This window comes from Rhinolophus sinicus, chromosome 13 (assembly GCF_057876585.1).
Source record: "Rhinolophus sinicus isolate RSI-liver-muscle chromosome 13, RSI-T2T, whole genome shotgun sequence".
NCBI lineage: Eukaryota > Metazoa > Chordata > Mammalia > Chiroptera > Rhinolophidae > Rhinolophus > Rhinolophus sinicus.
In genome coordinates this window covers 1155283-1172988 of record NC_142513.1, presented here as the reverse complement: position 1 = coordinate 1172988, position 17706 = coordinate 1155283, and the positions used below count along the sequence as shown (strand labels likewise).

The following is a 17706-nucleotide window of genomic DNA, read 5'->3' as shown; positions in this document are numbered from 1 at the left end:
CGTTTGGTTATACAGCTCTGAGAGTGCTTTGTGTGTGCTGCCCACTGCACGCCCATGTCCGGCACGCACACTGTCTACCGTCTCTTCTGTGCTGGCCTGCGAGCTCCTGTCTAAGTGGGGGAGGCTGGCATTGAAGTGCCTCACGGAAATGGGTGGGCGAGTCTCTGGTTGCCAGTGGCATGAGCGAGCAGTCCAGCAGCCGTTGTCCTTGTTGTCACCATGGATCAGGCCCCGCCCGCTGCAGGCCCCTCACCCACCTCCCACCTTGGCGTGCCCCTCCTACTGACTTTCATCTGCCAGTGCCCAGGCTGTCCTCTTTCTTTTCCCTTTGCCCTTCCAAATGGCCCATGAGGCTTCTCCACCACCCAGGCTTGCGAGTCGGGTGTGAATGGTGCACCCAGGTTCTGTTTTATTTGATTTCAATAAAAACAAAGTGACTAGTAACAGCTGGGAGATTTCACGTGTGTGTGCGTAGACACACACACACACACACCTAGACTTCTCTCTGGGGAATTTAGTCCTTCTGGCTTCCGGGGCCAGCAGGCAGCAAGGTGGGGAGCAGAGCCTCCACTAGTCAGGTCTGTACCCCCAATTTGCCCCAGGCCTCACCTGGCCCACTCATTGCCCCGTGTCCTGCCTTTGCCCTGGAAGGACCAGTTCTCAAACCACATGTACAGATTTCCCCTAGGAGCTTTTAAAATCCTGATTCAGCGTGTCTATCTGGGCCCAGGAATCTGTTTAAGCTCCTCCCCTGGAGGCCTGTGAGACATGCTTTCCTGCAGTGACAATGTCCCAGGGGGCAGAATGGCCTGAGTGCTGAGGGCAGAATCCTGGCTGGGCTGCCCTGTGGTGGTTCAGAGGGTTGGCTGGTTAGTGGCAGGTGTGGTGTGGGCCCGGGGACGCGGGGTGACAGTGAGGGGCGGTGCTGAGGCCTGTGCACATTCTCCATTCTGTTTCCCCCAACCCTCCCCAGAGGGCTCCCTGTCCCTGCAACGCTCTCCTTTAGATCCTGCCCTCCGGTGTCCTACCCAACCCTGGATGCATTCAAGAGCCTCTTGAATCACCTGCCCAGGCAGGTGGAGGCCCGGCTGACCCCCAACCCCACCAGCTGCACGTGCCATCCTTCTTTACACCTTTATGCTCTCAGTGCCCTGGGGGCCCTCTTTGCGAAGGCACCCCACCACTGCCCACCTGCTTCCTGTGTCCTTCACACCTTCAACGCCCAGCGCTGTTTTGCAGGGCTCCACGAGGGGGCGCCCAAGACCGCTCTCCGTGCTCTGGGCTGGTCAGGGAAGGGGCGACCAGGCTCCTAGGGCCCTGGGAATCAGGGATGCCCCGGGAGTCTGGGATGGTCAGAGGTGGTGGGGGTGAGGGGCAGGGGGTGGGAGGGTGCTGCTGCTGCAGGGGTTTGGCTGGGCTGGGTGGGAGCCTGAGGATCCCTGCCTCCAGTGCCTCCTGAACCCCTGCTCCCCAGAAGGGAGCAGATGCTGGGAGAGAAGGGCAGCAGGTCCAGGTGGTTACTTCTGAAATTCATGGAGAAGGAGGGGTTCGAAAGACCAGCTAGAGACCTGCTCTCAGCCTTCCCAGTCCCTCTGGATATGGCCAGGACCCAGTCCCCTCATCTGCTGAGCCGGGTTGCCCGCTAGGCTGGTGGTATGTGCTGTCCTGGCTGCGGGCGGTCAGGTGGGAAGTACATCTGGGTCAGCGGTGCTGCCCCGAAAACAGCTAGCTAGGTCTCCTCTGAGCTGCTGCTGCTGGGTGAGGGGCTGCCATCCTCGGGGTCCCTCTGGCTCTCAGGCCCTTGGCGGCCTTGTTTCTCAGGACAGCTTCTTTGAGGCTGTGGAAAGTGGACTGAGGTTAGGCCAGGATGAATGGTGGTGGCCTCGTGTCAGAGTGCAGAGTGGGCAGACACTGGTGCGCCCCTGCGGACTGCACCCACCAGGATGGTTTCCAAACGATCCCAACAGGAAGTGCCTCAAAATCAGACAGGTGTGCTGGCCTCCTCTACTGCTCGCCCGAGCAAACAAAGGCCGTGGTCACCTTCCCAGCAACAATGGTGCATTGTGGCGGCCACGGCCCAGCCCACCTCGTGCAGGCTTGGACAAACACCCGGGCGGCATCCATTATTAGCGCATTCATTCAAAGGCTCTCTCAGGCACCCGGAGGCCGGGCTGGAGCTGCCTTTGTGGCCAGAGCGGGATGTGGGGGGTCCTGATGCCCTCGGCTGGGCCGCTGCTCCTGCTGCTCTGTTGGGAGGGCCTGGGCCCACAGGTGCTACCCTTGACAAACGTTTGAGCAGCCCCAGCTGCCCTGGTGGGAACAAACACACTCCATGCCCCAAGGGCTGCACCACCGTCTGCTCCTCTTTGAAGGTGGCCAAGAGGGTCCAGGAGTCCGCAACCCTCCAGGTTGAAGGGACTGACCAGGCCTGGCAGCGAGGAGGAAGTGGGGCCAGGACTCACCCGGCCTGACCCCTGGTCTCTCCTCTTGAGGGCAGGCTCTGGGAGGGCTGGTTTCTGGGTTCCAGTCAGTTTGATGGAGCCATTCTGCAAGTGGCTGTGCCCCCCCCCCCACTGCCCCTGGCAGAGTACCTTTGTCCCACAGGTCAGAGGAGCAGGCCCGTTTCCTCTTCTGCTGTGGGCTCCGCCCGCGTTCCTTGGTGCAGAGACACTTGGGCTCCTCCCCAGGCATACTCAGTGTGACTCGGGCCTTGGCGTCAGGGCTCAGGCCCATCTGAGCAGTGTGGGGATGTGGTCAGGGCAAGGACCCTTCCCCCAAGCCTGGGGCAACCCTGGCCTGGAGCCACGACCCCCACCCTAGCAAGTATGTGGCTGGGAACCCACCTCACTGTCTGAAGCGTCTGGCCCATCCGGCTCGTCTGACACTGGCTGCTGCACCTCTGGCGTGCTGAGCTCTGCAGGACGCAGGGTGTGGGTCAGGCCAGGCTGGTGGCCAGGGGTCTAGTGGAAACATAGGCCTCTCTAGCCTGCCAGGCTAGGATGAGTGGCAACGATGCTGCAGATGAGGAAACTGAGGCACAGTGGGGCCAAGTAATGTGTCCTAGGGCCGATCCCAGGCCCAGCATCCCCAGTGTCGGTACCATGGCTCGACCAGCGGGATGTCCTTGGCTTGGTTGCAGTGTAATGGGGAGCTCACCTCCTGACCCCAAACCCTAATTGCTAGGATGTTCTTCCCTTCACTGCCTGTGGTCAGAGACGCGCCCACCCTGGGCCCCCAACGGCTTTCTGAGGTCGCAGGTGGGAGACTAAGCCTTGGATCCAGGGTTTGGCCTGTCAGGCCCGGGGGCTGAGCTGGACCCTGGGATAGGTATCCCCAGCTGACACTGACCACCCTCCGTCCCCACTTGCTGAGTTCTTGTGACCCATGATACTCACCTGTACCTAGGTGGCCATCAACATCAGGACTCTGCGGGTGGGGGGACAGTTCTGGCCGCTCTGTGGATTCATCTCCTGTCCCGCCTGGAGAGGGCAGGCTAGGGTGGGGCCCTGGGAGAGGATGTGGGGGGTCCTGGGGGTAAGCAAGGAAGTGACTTGAGTTCATTTGAGGTGACTGCCTTGCCCCCACCCAGCCTTGGACACAGCCTGGGGGACCCTGGCTGGGCTGCAGCTGGTTGGTCAGTCACGTCCTCTAGTGTGGTCAGGCAGCCAGGCTTTCTCACTGGGGACTGGCTGGTGGCACAGAGGGGAGAGGTGGACGCTGGCTTGGGTGGGGTCATGTGGGACAAAAACAGGGCTGAGCCTCACCTCGGGAGTCGGGGGATCTTCCAGCTCTGATGCTCCGGCCCCCTTGGTGCCATTGCTGCGTCCCCAGGGTCCAGACTGGGCAGGTGGCTCTGCCCCCTGGGGTGGCTCAGGACTGGGAGTGTGGGCAGTTTTGGGGCTGAGCGACCCTGGTTGGCCTGAGGGCTTGGGGGTGTCCCGGGCCCGGCCCCACTCCGAGAGGTCCAGGGGCTTGTCTGGGGCATGGTGCTGTGTGGCCGTGTCCTCCTTTCCCTTGGGGCTACCTGGGCCTGTGGTCTGTGGGTGCTGCCCCCCGGGCAGGGCTGCCCCGGCTGCCTTGCCCTCTGGGCCCTCGGAGTCCGAGCCGACTGGAGGGGAGGGTGGCGTCTCCCGCAGTCTGGGTGTGCCCCTCAGTCTGGCATTGCTGGCCTGCCCCCGAGCCCGCAGCTGCTGGGCCAGGAGCACGTGCAGCGCCCCCTCCAGCCGTGGGTCTCGCATGTCCACTAGGGCACCCGGCAGGCCCAGCAGGCCCAGGGGATCCTCCCAGGCCTCCGCCTCCCTGGCCTTCAGGCCCTCGGGCCGGGGACCGCTGGGGACTGTGGCAGGGGCCTGGGGACTGCTGTGGGGGCTCCGAAGGTGCAGGGACAGGTGGCGGTTCGTGAGGCACAGGCGGTCAGCCTGGAGGGAGGGCTTCAGGGACTCGTAGGTCATGGCGGAGGGCCGAGAGGCCCGCAGGAAGCTGTGGGGGGCGTGGGGAGTGGTGGAGAAGCTCAGTGACAGGAGCCCACGGTCAGCCCCCATTTCACAGGTGAGGACTTGGGGTCCAGAGAAGTGAGGTGACCCACCCAGGTTGCAGGGCAGGTGGGGAGAGGTGGGCTCCTGGCCATCAGCCCTGGAAGCCAAGCCGTATGATATGACCTGGCCAGTGGTGACCTGGGGCCTGGGCTCTGTGGCCTCGCCCCCTTCAGGGCAGCAGCTACCTGCCTTCACGTGGAGCGGCTGGCTTCATCTCCTCCCCCAGCATCCCCTGCCTCCCGCTGGCCGTTGAGGAGTTGTCCACGTGGGGACTTTTGTACATGTGAGGTACCCGGGAAAGTCAGGCTCAGGAAGGGCAGAGCCTCTTGGAGGGGTCGAGGGGGAGTTCTGGGCCCTTCCCTAAAGGTGGGATTAAGTTGGAGACAGGTGCTCAGTTGGGGCCACTCCTGGTGGTGGCGGTGGGCAGGGCCTCACCTGTCCAGGGGGAGGCTGTGCTCATAAGGTGGGCTGGGTGGGCTGCCCCTGGCAGGTGGCAGCGGGGGTGTCCCGTTGGCAGAGCCCCGGTCAGCAGAGCAGGCCCGGGCCCCTGGCCGCACCACAGCGATGGTCCCATGCAGCTGGTTGGAGATGCGCTGGGGACTCTGCACAAGGTAGGCGGGTGAGCCCAGGTGGGACCAGCCGCTGCCCTTGACCCTTGCTCTCTGTGAGAACTTGGGCAGGCCACGCACCCGCTCTGAGCCTCGCCTCCACCCACGTCACATCCGACAGCACAAAGGACGGACATGTGATATGTGGGGCGCAGCTGCCTGCTGGAGAGGAGTGGGTTTGGGGGTCCCTTGTCCTCACCATGTCTGGGGCCCGAGGCTCAGGTGGGTTGGCACCTGGGGAGACTTTGGCCACTGGAGACGTCTTGTACCCCAACTTTTCTGTGGGAGGAGAAGCAGTGGGCAGGACAGGTTGGGAGGTGCTCGGGGGACAAGCAGCTCAGCCCCCCGGCCAGAGCGCTCTCTCGTCCTGCAGTGCCCGGCCTGCCGGCCTCCGCTTTGCCCACAGCCTCTCCCCACGACTCGCACCTGAGTGGTCGTCTTCGGCCTCCTCATGGCCTCCTGGGAGTTTCTCGGTGACAGCCTTCCGGGAACCCGGGGAGGGGAGCAGCAGGGGCGAGGTGGGGTCCAAGGTGCCCTCCCTGCACTGGGGCGTGGGCCTGTCTCCAGAGGGGAGGGCGTGAGAGGGTAGTACCCTCCAGAGGCGATCAGAAAGGCCAGGGCGGCCACCTGGGGGCCCAGCCACCGCTGCAGGGGGACCCAGGGCACCCGGAAGATAACTCTCTTGACACTGCCTGAGACCCCGCCAGCATGGCTTACACTGCAGGGCTGAGCAGTCCCTGGTGGAGCCCCAAGTGTCAGCTGCAGTGGGCCCTGGGGACCCAGCCCTGTTCCTAGCATGTCCGCTGGGCTTCTGTCCTTCTATAGGCACCTGTGCCTGTAACTGTGGAGGTCGGGAGTTGGCTCCATGGTGCATGGCCCATGGGACCCCACGCCAGGGCTACAACCCCATGCTCCTCCCCTGGCACCCCATGGATGTGTGCCCAGCGCCTGATGTGGGCAGGCTATGGGACAATGGGGTGTTCAGGCCCCCGGCGCCTTCCCCACTCACCCTGCGCCCCGAAGCCGGGTCACCTCCTCCTTCAAGGTCTCGTTCTCCTCCTGTAGCCGGGTCATCTCATTGGCTGCAAAAGGCATTGATTAGCGAGGATTGGGGGAGGGGAGGCGGGGCAGGGGGAGGGTCCTCACAGCCCTGGGGAAGTCCCCCTCCTTGCCTGCTTGTCCTGTCCCCAGGCCAGGGCCTGGCATACAGTAGGTGCCCCTAAATGCTTGCTGCCTGAGGGGATGTTTGGATATGACTGAGTAAACAGCGCCAGCCTTGAGGACGTGGAATATAATGGGACCCCCTCCAGAAGCTTGTCCCTGGGATGTCACCCAGGGGCACGAGGGCCTGTCCTCCTTGTTGCAGGACCGGTGGGACTTCAGGGACCCCTCCTCGTCACAGGGAAGAGGGAACTGAGGCCCTGAGAGGGCAGGGACGCCTGTAGCCCAAGTGGCAGCAAGTGAGGGACATGCCGGGGCCAGCTGGGGCTTTGAACCATTTGTCTGCAAATTGGGGTGCGGGGTGCCCGCCCGACAGCACGATGGCCTTCTCCCCTTTCCCTGCGACCCCATGTCAGGCTGAGTGGGCCCTGGTGGCCATGCCCCCACGGGAGGGGCCAGTGAGGGGGGCTCACTGAGGATGAAGACGTGCTGCAGGTTCTGGAGGAGGGAGCTCTCAAACTGCTGCTGCTTCTTCCTGGCCAGCTCCTGGGTGACCGTGCAGCGGTCACACAGACCGGCCCGGAGCCTGTGGGGGCGAGGGAGGCAAGAGGCCGCTCTGAGGGGGAGACCGAGGCCCATGGAGGAGCGGGGACCCTTCCAGGATGTGTTTCATGGAAGCCCCACCTCAGCCCTCACCCACTGAGTTTGGGAAGGAACCTAGAAAATGCTTTCGTTGAGCCTCTGAGAAGTCCTGCGGCGGGAGAGCTGCCGGGTGTAGTTAACCCCGGAGCAGCTTAGACTCTTCTCCGTGGAGCGCTGCCGTCCTCCCCAGCCTGCCCCGCCACCACACACCACGGCGCGGCCGTCAGGCGGCGTGTCCCGGGCTCACCTGTTCTCTAGCACCCGCACGTTCTCCTTCAGAGCCTTTTGCTGCTCCCTGAGCTGCTGGTTCTTGGCACACAGTTCCTCCACCCGCTGGGCATCCCTGTGGGGGAGGAACCGAGGTGCGCTTTCTGCTCTGCCCAGGGACCCCACGCTGCCCCCGGCCAGCCTCTGCACCCAGCTGGGTCCTGCTGGGTGCGCCCACTGTGGGGACTCCCTCCCTAGTTGAAGGGGGACCTTGCGAAGGCTGTGCTGAACCCAGCACACCCAATGCGAGCACGCCTGGGCACCTTGATGACTTCTGTCTTGTCCACGTGCCACGAGTAGTGCTACAGAGCTGCATCTCTGTCTGTGACATGGGGACATGGGGAACCTGCCCCCACAGGCATCCAGGTCTCACTGTGAATGTCCCGATTGGTAATTACTGATACCGCAGGAGTCGTAAGTGGCCATGGCTTGCCCAGCCCCGTGGAGGGTATCTGTTCACTTGGTGGGCTTGGAGTTCAGTCCTGGCTCCACCAGCTGCTAGAGGCATGATGGAGACCACGCCTCCCCTGCCCCCACCTACGCAGAGCCTCAGTTTCCCCTTGAGCATCCTGGGGTGGCAACACCCTGGGGTTTCAGGGGATCAGGTGAGCAACTGGTGAGCCGCTGTCCTCATCTGCCTCCCACTGGGCCAGGGCCCATCCTGACTCACCGGCACCTCTCCGAGTTCAGTTCTAGAAGCTTGTTCTGCAGGCCTGGAGGAGCGAGGAAAGGGCAGAGGGTCAGGCCCAGCTGTGCTGCCACCCCTGCAGCAGAGTCCAGGGCACCTCCTGTCCCTGGTGGTCAGGCCGGACACCCTCCACACCCCACCCCCTGTCCAGGTCCTTTCACTGATTCCGCAAGGAGTTTCAGGGTTGCCTGGGACCGCTGGTCTGGACCAGCCTCTCCCCTCCCCGGGGTTCTCTGGCTCTGGTGTCTACTTGGAGGTTGCTTGGGACCCCAAAGCTGGGAGTGACCAGCCACCTAGCCAAGTCCTGGGAGGGATGTTCTTTTTGGGTACGGCTAGTATTGAAATAAAACGGGCTCTTGAGGGAAAGCCCAGCAGACCCCTTCCTTGTCACCTCACTGTGGCCCGGCTTGCGCTTATTACCCAAACAGCCCCTGCCTCTGGATCTCTGGGAAGGTGACCCAGGCCCTTTGGGCCCTCGGGGTGTGTGAGCACTTGTGGCAAGGTCTCAGGAGGGTCTGGCCCGGGCAGTGGTGCGTGGGGTGTGCAGGGGCTCGGCCCTGTCCCTGGTGGGGAGTTGGACAGGTGTGTCGGCCAGGGCAGTGCTGGGCCTGGGTGTCCTGGAGGGAAGCAGAGCCTTCATCTCGATGCCCGGAACACTCCTGATGGGCTCTGACCCTGTGATCTCCCATTCCTAGAGGTGGAGAGTCTCACATCTGGGAACGCTGAGCTCCTCCATCCTGGGCGAGGGGCCCATCTCGGCCAGAGCTTCTGCGCTCTCTGCGGTCAGGCCCGGCTTTTGATTTGCACTCTGACGTGGGCTGACCCTTCGGGAGAATGCCCTGTAGGGCCACCCTTGGGGATGTTGGTTTGAGGCCGGGCCCCTGGCCACATTGCTGCTCTGGGTTCTGGGTCAGCTCTGTCTGGGCCTAGAAGGTGAGGCCCTGGGTTTGGTGAGAATGGAGGTGACATGTAAGAGCACCCTGGCCTGGCCGTGGCCCTTAGACTATTGGTCCAGGTGAGAGCCACCTGCAGAGGCCCAGCCCTACGCGCCCTGCTCCCATGGCACTCACCCAGGACCTCCTTCTCATGAATGTCCTTCAGCCTGTTCAGCGACTCCATGAAGCTTTCCATGGCGCCCACGGCCCTGGCGCCGGCCCGTCTGTGCTCAGGTGCAGGGATGGCCCCTCAGCCCTGCTGCCCCTCTGTTTCCAGCCTGTGGAGCAGGAAGTGGGGAGAGGGGTCCTGTTGTCCTGGGAAAGGCCGGTGGGCTGCAGGGTCCCGCCATGAGCCACTGCCTGGAGAGGAGGTGTTTGCCCGTCTCCACGGGTGTGGGAGCAGAACCAGCGCCATGTTGGAGGGGGAGTCCTGTCTTGTGGGCTACTCCACACACCCCACTGGGTCATGTCCACCTGGGGAACCAGTGGGCTCATTGGCACTGCCCTGTCCTCAGCAGACGTCCTGCAGGGGAACTTGGAGGGGGGTGGAGGGGAGGCACGTTCACCCAAGCTTCACTCCCTAATGCAGCTTCATCACAAAGCAGGTCCCCAAAGGCGCCAGCTCCTGCTTGGTGCCGGCCTCACGACAGTACGTGTGACATGTATTCGTGAGGCCCTAAACTGGAGACACCCCTGCCCCCGCAGCTGTGGGTCAGTGAGCCATGGTGTATTCACACAACAGGAAAGACCACCCAGCAGTGTGCTCGCAGGACATGGATGGCCCTTCGGGGAGGGGCTGGGGGCCCGCCGGCCGTTTCCCCTCCAGGAGCTCGTGACCGTGTGTACTGTGTTGATGGAAGCCCACCCGCCACCCCTTGTGGGTGGGGTCCTTTTTTGTGCCTGTGTTTCACCACTGTGAAACGTTTACTGGAAACCAAGAGTGTGGGCTTGAGAGCCTGAGCCCAGAGCCACACAAACCTACCCTCCGTGTGGCAGCAGTGAGCACCCGCCCTGCCATGCTGCCCTTCCCTCCCTGTGGAGGCAGCCACAGTGCCGTCTTGGTCTCTTGGGCACCTGTGAGCCTCCTGTGGGATCCTGCAGGGGCAGGAGGGAAGCCAGGCTCAGCCCAGCGGCAGCTTCCTCTCTGTGGTGCCACCCCTCAGTTCTTGTGGCAGACTGCTGTGGTGGCTGGGCACCGGTACCGGGGTACCAAGGCCACCAGTGCCCTCCACCTCCTTCCCTGTGGGACCTTCTGTTGCCATCCTCACTGGAGGGGGGAAGCAGATGGTGCCCACTTTGCTGCAGAGCTGGGAGTTGTCACAAACCTCACAGAGCCATGTCAGCATAGACGCGTCACCAGGCAGACCTCACCAGTCACCATCACCATCACTGCCCATCCTCCCACCAGGACCCTTCTCACCGAGACCCCACCCTGATGGCAGCCTCCTACCACACTATGGTTTTGAGGCCACCAGGCAGCCCCCGTCCCTTCACACAGGGCAGAATTAAAGGGATGTGTGATGTGTGTGTGTTGGGGGGTGTGTGTGTGTTTGGACGCGTTCATCCTCACACCCTTCCAGACCTTTCTGAGACCCCACCTGACTAGAGAGGCCCCGGCAGGTGGGCGTCCAGGAGTGGCTGCCTCCTCCCCTCCCTTCCTCTCCACCCCCACCTCTCCCCTCCCTCTGTGGTTGCAACTTGGCCCCAGGCCTAGGAGGCTTGGCCTGCCTGGCCTGTAGTGGCTTAGGGCGCCCATTACACGCTGTGTGAACCCATTAGCTGATTGCAACATGCAGAACCCTTCTGGGGAACTCTCCTTCCGGCTCCTCCTGTGAGGGGAGGGGGCATTGCCAACTGCTGGGGTGCCAGGAGCCTCTGAGGCTTCGAGCTCTATGCAGGGTTCCCACTCACTCAGGCTGTGCCCTGTTCCGGGCTGGGCAGTGTGTGTGCCACATGGGGTGTGTGTGTTGGGGTTTGCTGAGGTCCCAGTATTCCTTCTCCCAGTTCCCACCTTGGGGCTGAGTAGTTGTCGATGTTAATTTTGACTCCCGCCTGTGTTTACTGAGGCTGAGCCAAGCCCCTCTGTCACCACTGCAGGGCTGAGTTCTGCTACCAGCCGTGAGTCTCACAAAGAGAACGGGTTCTGTTCTGTCTGCCCTGGGCCAGAGCCCATCCCTTCTGGGTCTTGCAACCAGGTCAGAGGGATCCACCTGGTCCTCAGCCTGAGGAGCCCTGGGGGACCTCTGGACCCCACAAACAGATGGCCAAGCTCCTGGCACTCTCAACTGGTCTCTTCCTGGCATCCCACACTGACCCATCAGCACCAATTGTTGGCTTGTCTTCTACATATGTTCAGAATCTCACCTTTTCCTCCTTCGCAATGCCCACCCAGGGCCAAGCCACACGGGACTGCCACCACAGGACTGCCACCATGGGACCACCACCATGGGACCACCACCATGGAACCACCATACAGGACCACCACCATGGGACTGCCACCCTGGGACCACCACCATGGGACCACCACCATGCGACTGCCACCCTGGTACTGCCACCAGACCACTGCACCCAGCTCCTTGCCTCCACCTGTCCCACCAGAGTGTATTCTGCACAGCGGCAATGCAGGCCCTTGAAACCTCTGCTGAAAATCCTCCCTGGGCCCATCACAGGAGGCCATGCCTGAGTCCTCACCATGGCCTCCAAAGGGGACAGTCTCATGTGCATTTCAAAGGCTGCCCAGAGTTGCAGCAACACCCTCCAGAACAGCCCCAACCTGGAAACACCCAAATGCCAGCTGGCGAGCATCCGAGCATCTGTGGTGGAGGGATGACTGCTCCCCCACCCCCACTGCTGTCACCATGTGACACTGCAGGACGGAGCCAGACCTGAAAGCCAGCCGCTTTGGATGCATGCACGCCAGGCACAGAAGAGGCACAACTGCTCTGGGCTCTTGGAAGTAGGGGTGGCGGGGGCCCTGGGGGTTGGGGCTGGGGTGTCCTGACTGAGGGGAGCAGGCCCTATAATCCTAAGAGAAGCCAGGGGCCAGTTGCGCATGTGCTGGGGCTGCCCGCCGGAACCCGTCTGGCTCTCAGCCGGGCCTTTGAACCCAGGGTCAAGTGTGAGAGCACCAGAGAAGACGGCTCCTGGATGCTGGGCTGGGCCCTGCTAGAGGAAAGTACGGTCCTGCGTTTTGTGTTGTCGGCGGGCCGGCTAGGCAGGGCCAGCTGGAGTGTGGTGGAGGGTGGAGTGGTGGGAAGGCGGGGCTCCCCAAACTTGCTTCTCAGACCTGCCTGGGCTCCGGGACACCCTGGAGCGCTGGCTGGGGAAGTGAGGGTGCCCGCTTGGGGGCTCTGTGTCAGGCACATGAGGACTCTGGGAATGCGGGGGCTTGGGAGTGTCCCCATCGCCAGGTCAGGAGCCAGAGCTCACCTGTCCTTGCAGGTTAGGAGAGAAGACGCTGAGTCCAGAGGCTGGGGGAGGCCAGGCCTTGAGCAGGTGGGGTAGAAGTGGGAACCCGGCCTATTTTCTGAGTGCCGCACACGCTGATGCCCTCACTGTCTCACAGCCCGTCTAACTCTGACCACACTGCAAACACCCCACTGTCCAGGTGGGGAAACTGAGGCCCAGAGAGATCAGGTCATACCCCTCCGGCTGCCCACTGGGAGGTGGGAGCGGGGTTTGAACTTGCTTCTGGGGCTGTTGATGCTGTGCCCTCACCCTGTGTGGACCAGGGACGTGTCCTGGTAGCTGTGCTATGCTAGCTGTGCCGGCCTTTATCTTGTGGTAGGGCTCCCAGGAGGTAAGAGCTTCTGTGGGCTCAGGTCTCTGGCAGGCAAGCATGGAGGGCTGGGAAGAAGCTGAGCCAGGGCACCTGAAATTCCACCCAGACCCGCCTAACAGGCTGCTCTTCCCCCAGCACCAACAGTGGGCCCGGCCAACGCCCAGCCGACGCCCACAGAGGAGCCGCCCCAGGGAGCCCCTGGTGCCATGGGCCGGGGAGAGGCCTGTGCAGCCTCTGGGTCAGAGAGGCAGGCATTGCTCCTGATGCTGTCACTGTGGTGCCGTCAGCTGGGTCCCACCCCCCATGCTCCTCTCTGTGTCCCCAGCTGTCCCTCCAGCCCCATCTGGCCATTCCTCTCAGGGTCCCTGAAGGATGGCAGGAGACACCCTCCTGCATACTGGGCAGGGAGAACAGCATGGACCGGGCCCTAGAGCAGTGCTGTGCGTGCGGCGGGAAGCAGAGCAGGAAGGGGTGCACCTTGCTGGGAGCCCCTCATTTCCCAGGGAGGTGCAGGATCACCCAGCCCATGGGCGGCAGTGCGGTGGGGACGGTGTGGCTTTCCCGGGAGGGCGGGTGGCAGAAATGCATTTGGCCAAGGCAAAGTGGACAGTCAGTCTCCTGGGTAGCCCCCATCCCAGGCCTCACCCTCTTGGTGCATGGGAAGGGCTGGGACAAGGTGGGAGGAGGAGGGATGCGGGAACCCCCCCAGGGGGAAGTCTGCAGACTTCAGGAAAGATGGGAAGTTGGCGGCAGTGGGTGGGATGAACCCGGCTTGGAGCCTCCCACCGGGGGGTCAGCAGGCTGGCCTGTGCTTGTCAGGAGTGCGCAAGGCAGCTAGGGGGCTGGGGGTTCAGGAAACTCTGAGGGTGAGGTGGGCACTCCCCCGGGCCTGTGTGCTTCTGGGCACAGATGCCAAGTCCTGGGGTGAGGGCTGCACAGGGTCTGGGGGGGGCTGTGCACAGGAGAAGGTGGCCTGAGCTGCCTGCTGGGGTGGGGGTGGGGGTGAGACCTGAGCTTGGCTCCTTAGGGTCTTAGGGCAGGCCCAGGAATTCCATGGCCCTCCCACTCTGGACTGTCCAGCTGGAAGGTCTCTGCTGGAGCTGAGCCCCCGGAAGGAGCTGGTGGGTCAGCCACACCATGACTCCACCCACCCGCCACTCACCATGGACAGTCAGCCTGGGCAGAGCGCTAAAGGTGGGGGGGTCCAAGCTGAAAGCCAACAGCCCTGGTGTGGGCCCCCAACCTGCCTTCACCCTCTGTGCAAACTTGGGCAAGTGGTTTTACCTCTCTGAGCCTCAGTTCCCTCATCTGAAGGTAATACTGCTTACCCATCCCCTTCCTGGTAACACGTGTCCAGGTGACACCTGTCCAGGTTATGTATGTCCAGGTGACACCTGTCTGAGTGTTACATATCAGCGCAGGCAGGTCAGAGTGCCCAGTTAACTACAGATGGAGACCCTTGTCCACCGCCTGCGCTCCCCCACTAGTGCCTTTCCCACATGAGACCGCCCCAGGGGCTAGCAGTGCTGCTTACAGAACCCCTCCTCTATGGACCAGTTCAAGTCCCATTGCCACAAAGACCCCCATTCCCTAAGACCCCCGCAGGAGGACAAGACCCCCATTCCCCAAGTTCATGGCAGAGGTCTTGGATTCCAACAATGATGGCACACTCTCATCTTTGGACAGTTGCCCACTGTGTGGACACTTAGCATTCACTGAGTCTTGGTGTCTGTGTCCAGGACAGGTGCCATCTGGCCCCCACGCACAAGAAGGCAGAGAGGCCCCCACTGTAACCCCCAGCCTGGACTGGGCGCCAGCTGGCTGAGCAGCAAAGCCCAAGGGTGTGGCCAGCTGGGGCCCCTGGGCTCCTCCAGTGTCTGGGCTCTTCACCTGCTGGCCACCTCCCGTGGTTGGGGCCTCCCCTGCTCTGCCATTGGTCTGTCTGCCTGTCCATCTGCCCACAAGACAACCGCAGCGATGCAGCAGTAACCACAGCAGTGGCCAGTGTGCCCACATGCCACTGTGTCGAGCAAGGCACCAGGGCTTCAGGTGCCTGCAGGGGCACCATGGTGGCCCCAAGGCTTCTCTGAGGGAGCCACGTGGACAGTGCCCGCCCCGACCTCCTGGTTGAGGCCAGGCCCACATCAGAGCCCGGTGAATGTTGGCAGCGTGTGAGTTTGTGAAGCGCCCACTGCACGCCCAGGCTCAGCACACACGCGCCTTCTGAGGAAGTGCTCTTTGTTCCATTTCACAGACTCAGGCCCTGAGGCTCGAAGCAGGTAAGAGGCTCCACTGTCTGTCCACCCTCGTGGGGACCCCGCGGTGATGGGCAGTCACTCCCTTGGCTGAGCCTCAGTGTCACTGTCCACAAGGCAGATGGAGGTGGTATGCTCTGCCCCATGCTCCCAGAGCCAGGGGTTCTGTGCCACCATGGGACTCCTCCAGCACCGTTGCGCTCCAGCGACCCACCCACTGGCAGGTGGTCAGGTGCCAGCCTGGGAGTCCTCCTGTGCCAGGCACCTGACAGACACTTTGCATGCAATGAGTCATGAGCCCTCATGCTTACCTGTGGAGTGGCCATGGCAACCCCACATGTAGATGAGGGTCTGAGGCTTAGAGCGACGCCATCTAATCTGTTATGGTCACCAGCTCACTAGGGGCACAGCCAGGGCACAAGCAGGGCCTCCTAATGACCTTCTGGGCCAGTTCAGGGGGGCAGGTCATGTCCAGAGAGATGTCATTGCCAGGAGAGCTCTAATAGCTGCCAGACATGTAGACCCATGACACACGTGCACACGTGTGACCATCACATGCACACAGGACCCTAACACCATCCTAGCACACATTAGTGCACGCCCAGTACACGTACATGTGCAGCGCCCTCAGCCACCTCCCGGCCGTGCACACAGCAGTGCACGAGCCCAGGGAGAGCAGCACACACATGTGCACGCATGCACACATACACACGGAGTTGTGTGTCCCACATGCGTGTGCACACATGCAGAGGAACAGGCAGGTGCGCTCTTGGGTGGTTGAGGTGGCGCTTTGTGGCTCAGGTAACAGCAGGCCCTGCAACCCGACTCCCTGAGGAGGGGCTGCCTGCTACCTCCCTGAGGCCTGACTGGGTAAGGCTGAGCAGGACCCGTGGCCCCTGAGAGCCATTTTTACTGCCTCACAGAGACACCAATCCGTGGGGAGCCACGTCCCACGGTGCCCAGCACTGAGCTGTGGACGGCTGCACCATGCACTACCCCCATAGCAGCACCCCTTTTGTGCCGGGGGGATCTAGCAGTGGGGCAGGTCCAGGATGGACTACCTGGCTACCAGTGCATTCCCGGTGCCCCCAAAACCCTCACCAGATGACAGAGTTCCTGGTGCAGCGGTGCCAGGCCCAGCCTTGCCTCTGCACCCAGGCCCCTGCCTGGGAAGCCCGCTGGGCCCCTCCCCCACCTGGCTGCCTGAACCAGGTGCCCTCCAGCAGGTGGCTCTGCCCCTCTTGTCAGCCTCGCCTGCCCGCCTCTTGCCCTCTTCCTGCCCAGGGAGCAGGGGCCAGGGCTTCCACCTTCACAGCGACCCCAGCCCCTCCCCCACTTCCGACTGCTGGGGTCCCTCAGGTACTCACATGGCCCCTTGCCCGTGTTGACCTCCGTGGACCTTCCTGCCGAGCTGGAACGCTCCCGCCCGAGATAGAAGCAAGCAGTGTGTGAACTTGCACAGGCAACAAGACACAATTTTGGCCAAACCCGCTTGACAGGTTCTGGGTTCTCCCAGCCAGGAGCAGAAAGGAGGCAGAGACGGCCCAAAGTCGCCCAACGGGTTCTGCCATCACACAGAAAGTGGCAGAACGGGTTGGGTCTGAACCCACATAGAGATGGAATTGTTTCCCCATAATATCTCTGCCTGCGCCTCTGGCCAATTAACAAGGAGAATCCGGGGCCTCAGACACAAAGGGCAGGCAGGGAGGGCACTGGGGCAGGAGGGAGTGGACCCTGGTGTTGTCACCTTAGGGCACAGGTGGGCAGCCCAGGCCCCTCCTGCCTCACTGTCTGGCTTGCCGCGGGGCAGACCTTTCTGGCCTTGGTTTCCCTGCCTGTAAATTGGGGCAATGAGCACAGGGCCTGTCCTGAGCTCTGTAGCCAGAAATTTGGAGCTGCTGTTGGAAGTGGCCCTGCTGGGTCTGGGGGACACCCTGCCCAGCACTGCCCCTCTGCCCGTCCCAGAGGAGAACAAGCAGGACTGTGGGTGGCCCAATGGGTGGGCATCTCTGGGGTCTCAGGGCAGGTTAGGAGGACCCAGTGGGGCTGGTCCCAGGGGCACAGGAGGGACCAGGTGTGGTTTTCCGTGTTTGTTCACGTATGGTGACAAGTAGCCCACTCATGCAGAAAAGAGCTGGCCTCTGAGGCTGCGGCTGCCCCTGCACCCCCTGCCCCACAGCCCCCTCCAACCCACTCCCCACCCCACCCCACGGCCACCTGCACATGCCCCCCCACCCTGCCTTCCTGCCCCACACCTCCTCACCCTTCCCCCAGCCCCTCCACTGTCTCCTTTCCCGCCTCCCCCGTCCTCACTCTGCTCAGCACTCAGAGCTCCAGGCCAGTCACCTTGCCTAGGTCCCAGAGGACATCCTGCTCCACTGAGGCCCCTGCTGGCCGCTGGCTGCAGGTGGCCCCACCCAGAGCTCTCGGGAGGGATAGTGGTCAGCCAGGCCCTGGAGCTTTGTGGGTGCCTCCTGCTCAGCACCCGCCCACCTGCCCTTCCTGTCCGGGCCCTCTGTGAGAGGTGTCTGCTGGGTGCATGTTTGTGCGTGTGTGTGTATGTGCGCATGTGTGTGTGCGTGTGTGTGTGCATGTATGTGTGCGCGCGTGTGTGTGCATGTATGTGCATGTGTGTGCGCATGTTTGTGCGTGCGTGTGTGTGTGTGTGTGTGTGTGTGTACCGTGTGAGAGTGGATGTGGTGAGTGTGAGCACAGCCTGATGTGTGGGGACCTCTCCATGGCCTCTCAGTCTCACGCCGTCCACCCCAGGCATGTGTGGATGCTGAGCATACGATGTTCATGCATGCATTCACATGTGCAGCAGTGTTTGTTGA

At 62.6% G+C, this 17706-nt stretch overlaps 1 protein-coding gene across 1 annotated transcript; it reads right to left on the bottom strand.

The window, feature by feature from the left end:
• Positions 1–385: 385 nt before the first annotated feature.
• On the bottom strand, positions 386–16798 carry RBBP8NL (RBBP8 N-terminal like). Its single transcript, XM_019753473.3, has 14 exons — positions 16240–16798; positions 8972–9114; positions 7884–7926; positions 7194–7289; positions 6778–6890; positions 6153–6225; positions 5570–5700; positions 5343–5422; positions 4971–5137; positions 3765–4479; positions 3396–3528; positions 2844–2914; positions 2592–2733; positions 386–1837 (listed from the first exon to the last, which is right to left on the bottom strand). Exons 2-14 carry the CDS (start codon positions 9030–9032, stop codon positions 1818–1820), a joined length of 1845 nt encoding a protein of 614 aa, XP_019609032.3. The 5' UTR covers positions 9033–9114; positions 16240–16798; the 3' UTR covers positions 386–1817.
• Between the last annotated feature and the right edge of the window lie 908 nt (positions 16799–17706).

Coding starts and splice junctions, on each gene's coding strand:
- RBBP8NL (XM_019753473.3), bottom strand. CDS start 9,032: ATGGAAAGCTTCATGGAGTCGCTGAACAGGCTGAAGGACATTCATGAG. Junction 5,701..6,152: donor ACCCGGCTTCGGGGCGCAGG/GTGAGTGGGGAA, acceptor CTCTGGAGACAG/GCCCACGCCCCAGTGCAGGG. Junction 5,423..5,569: donor GGCCGAAGACGACCACTCAG/GTGCGAGTCGTG, acceptor CTCCTCCCACAG/AAAAGTTGGGGTACAAGACG.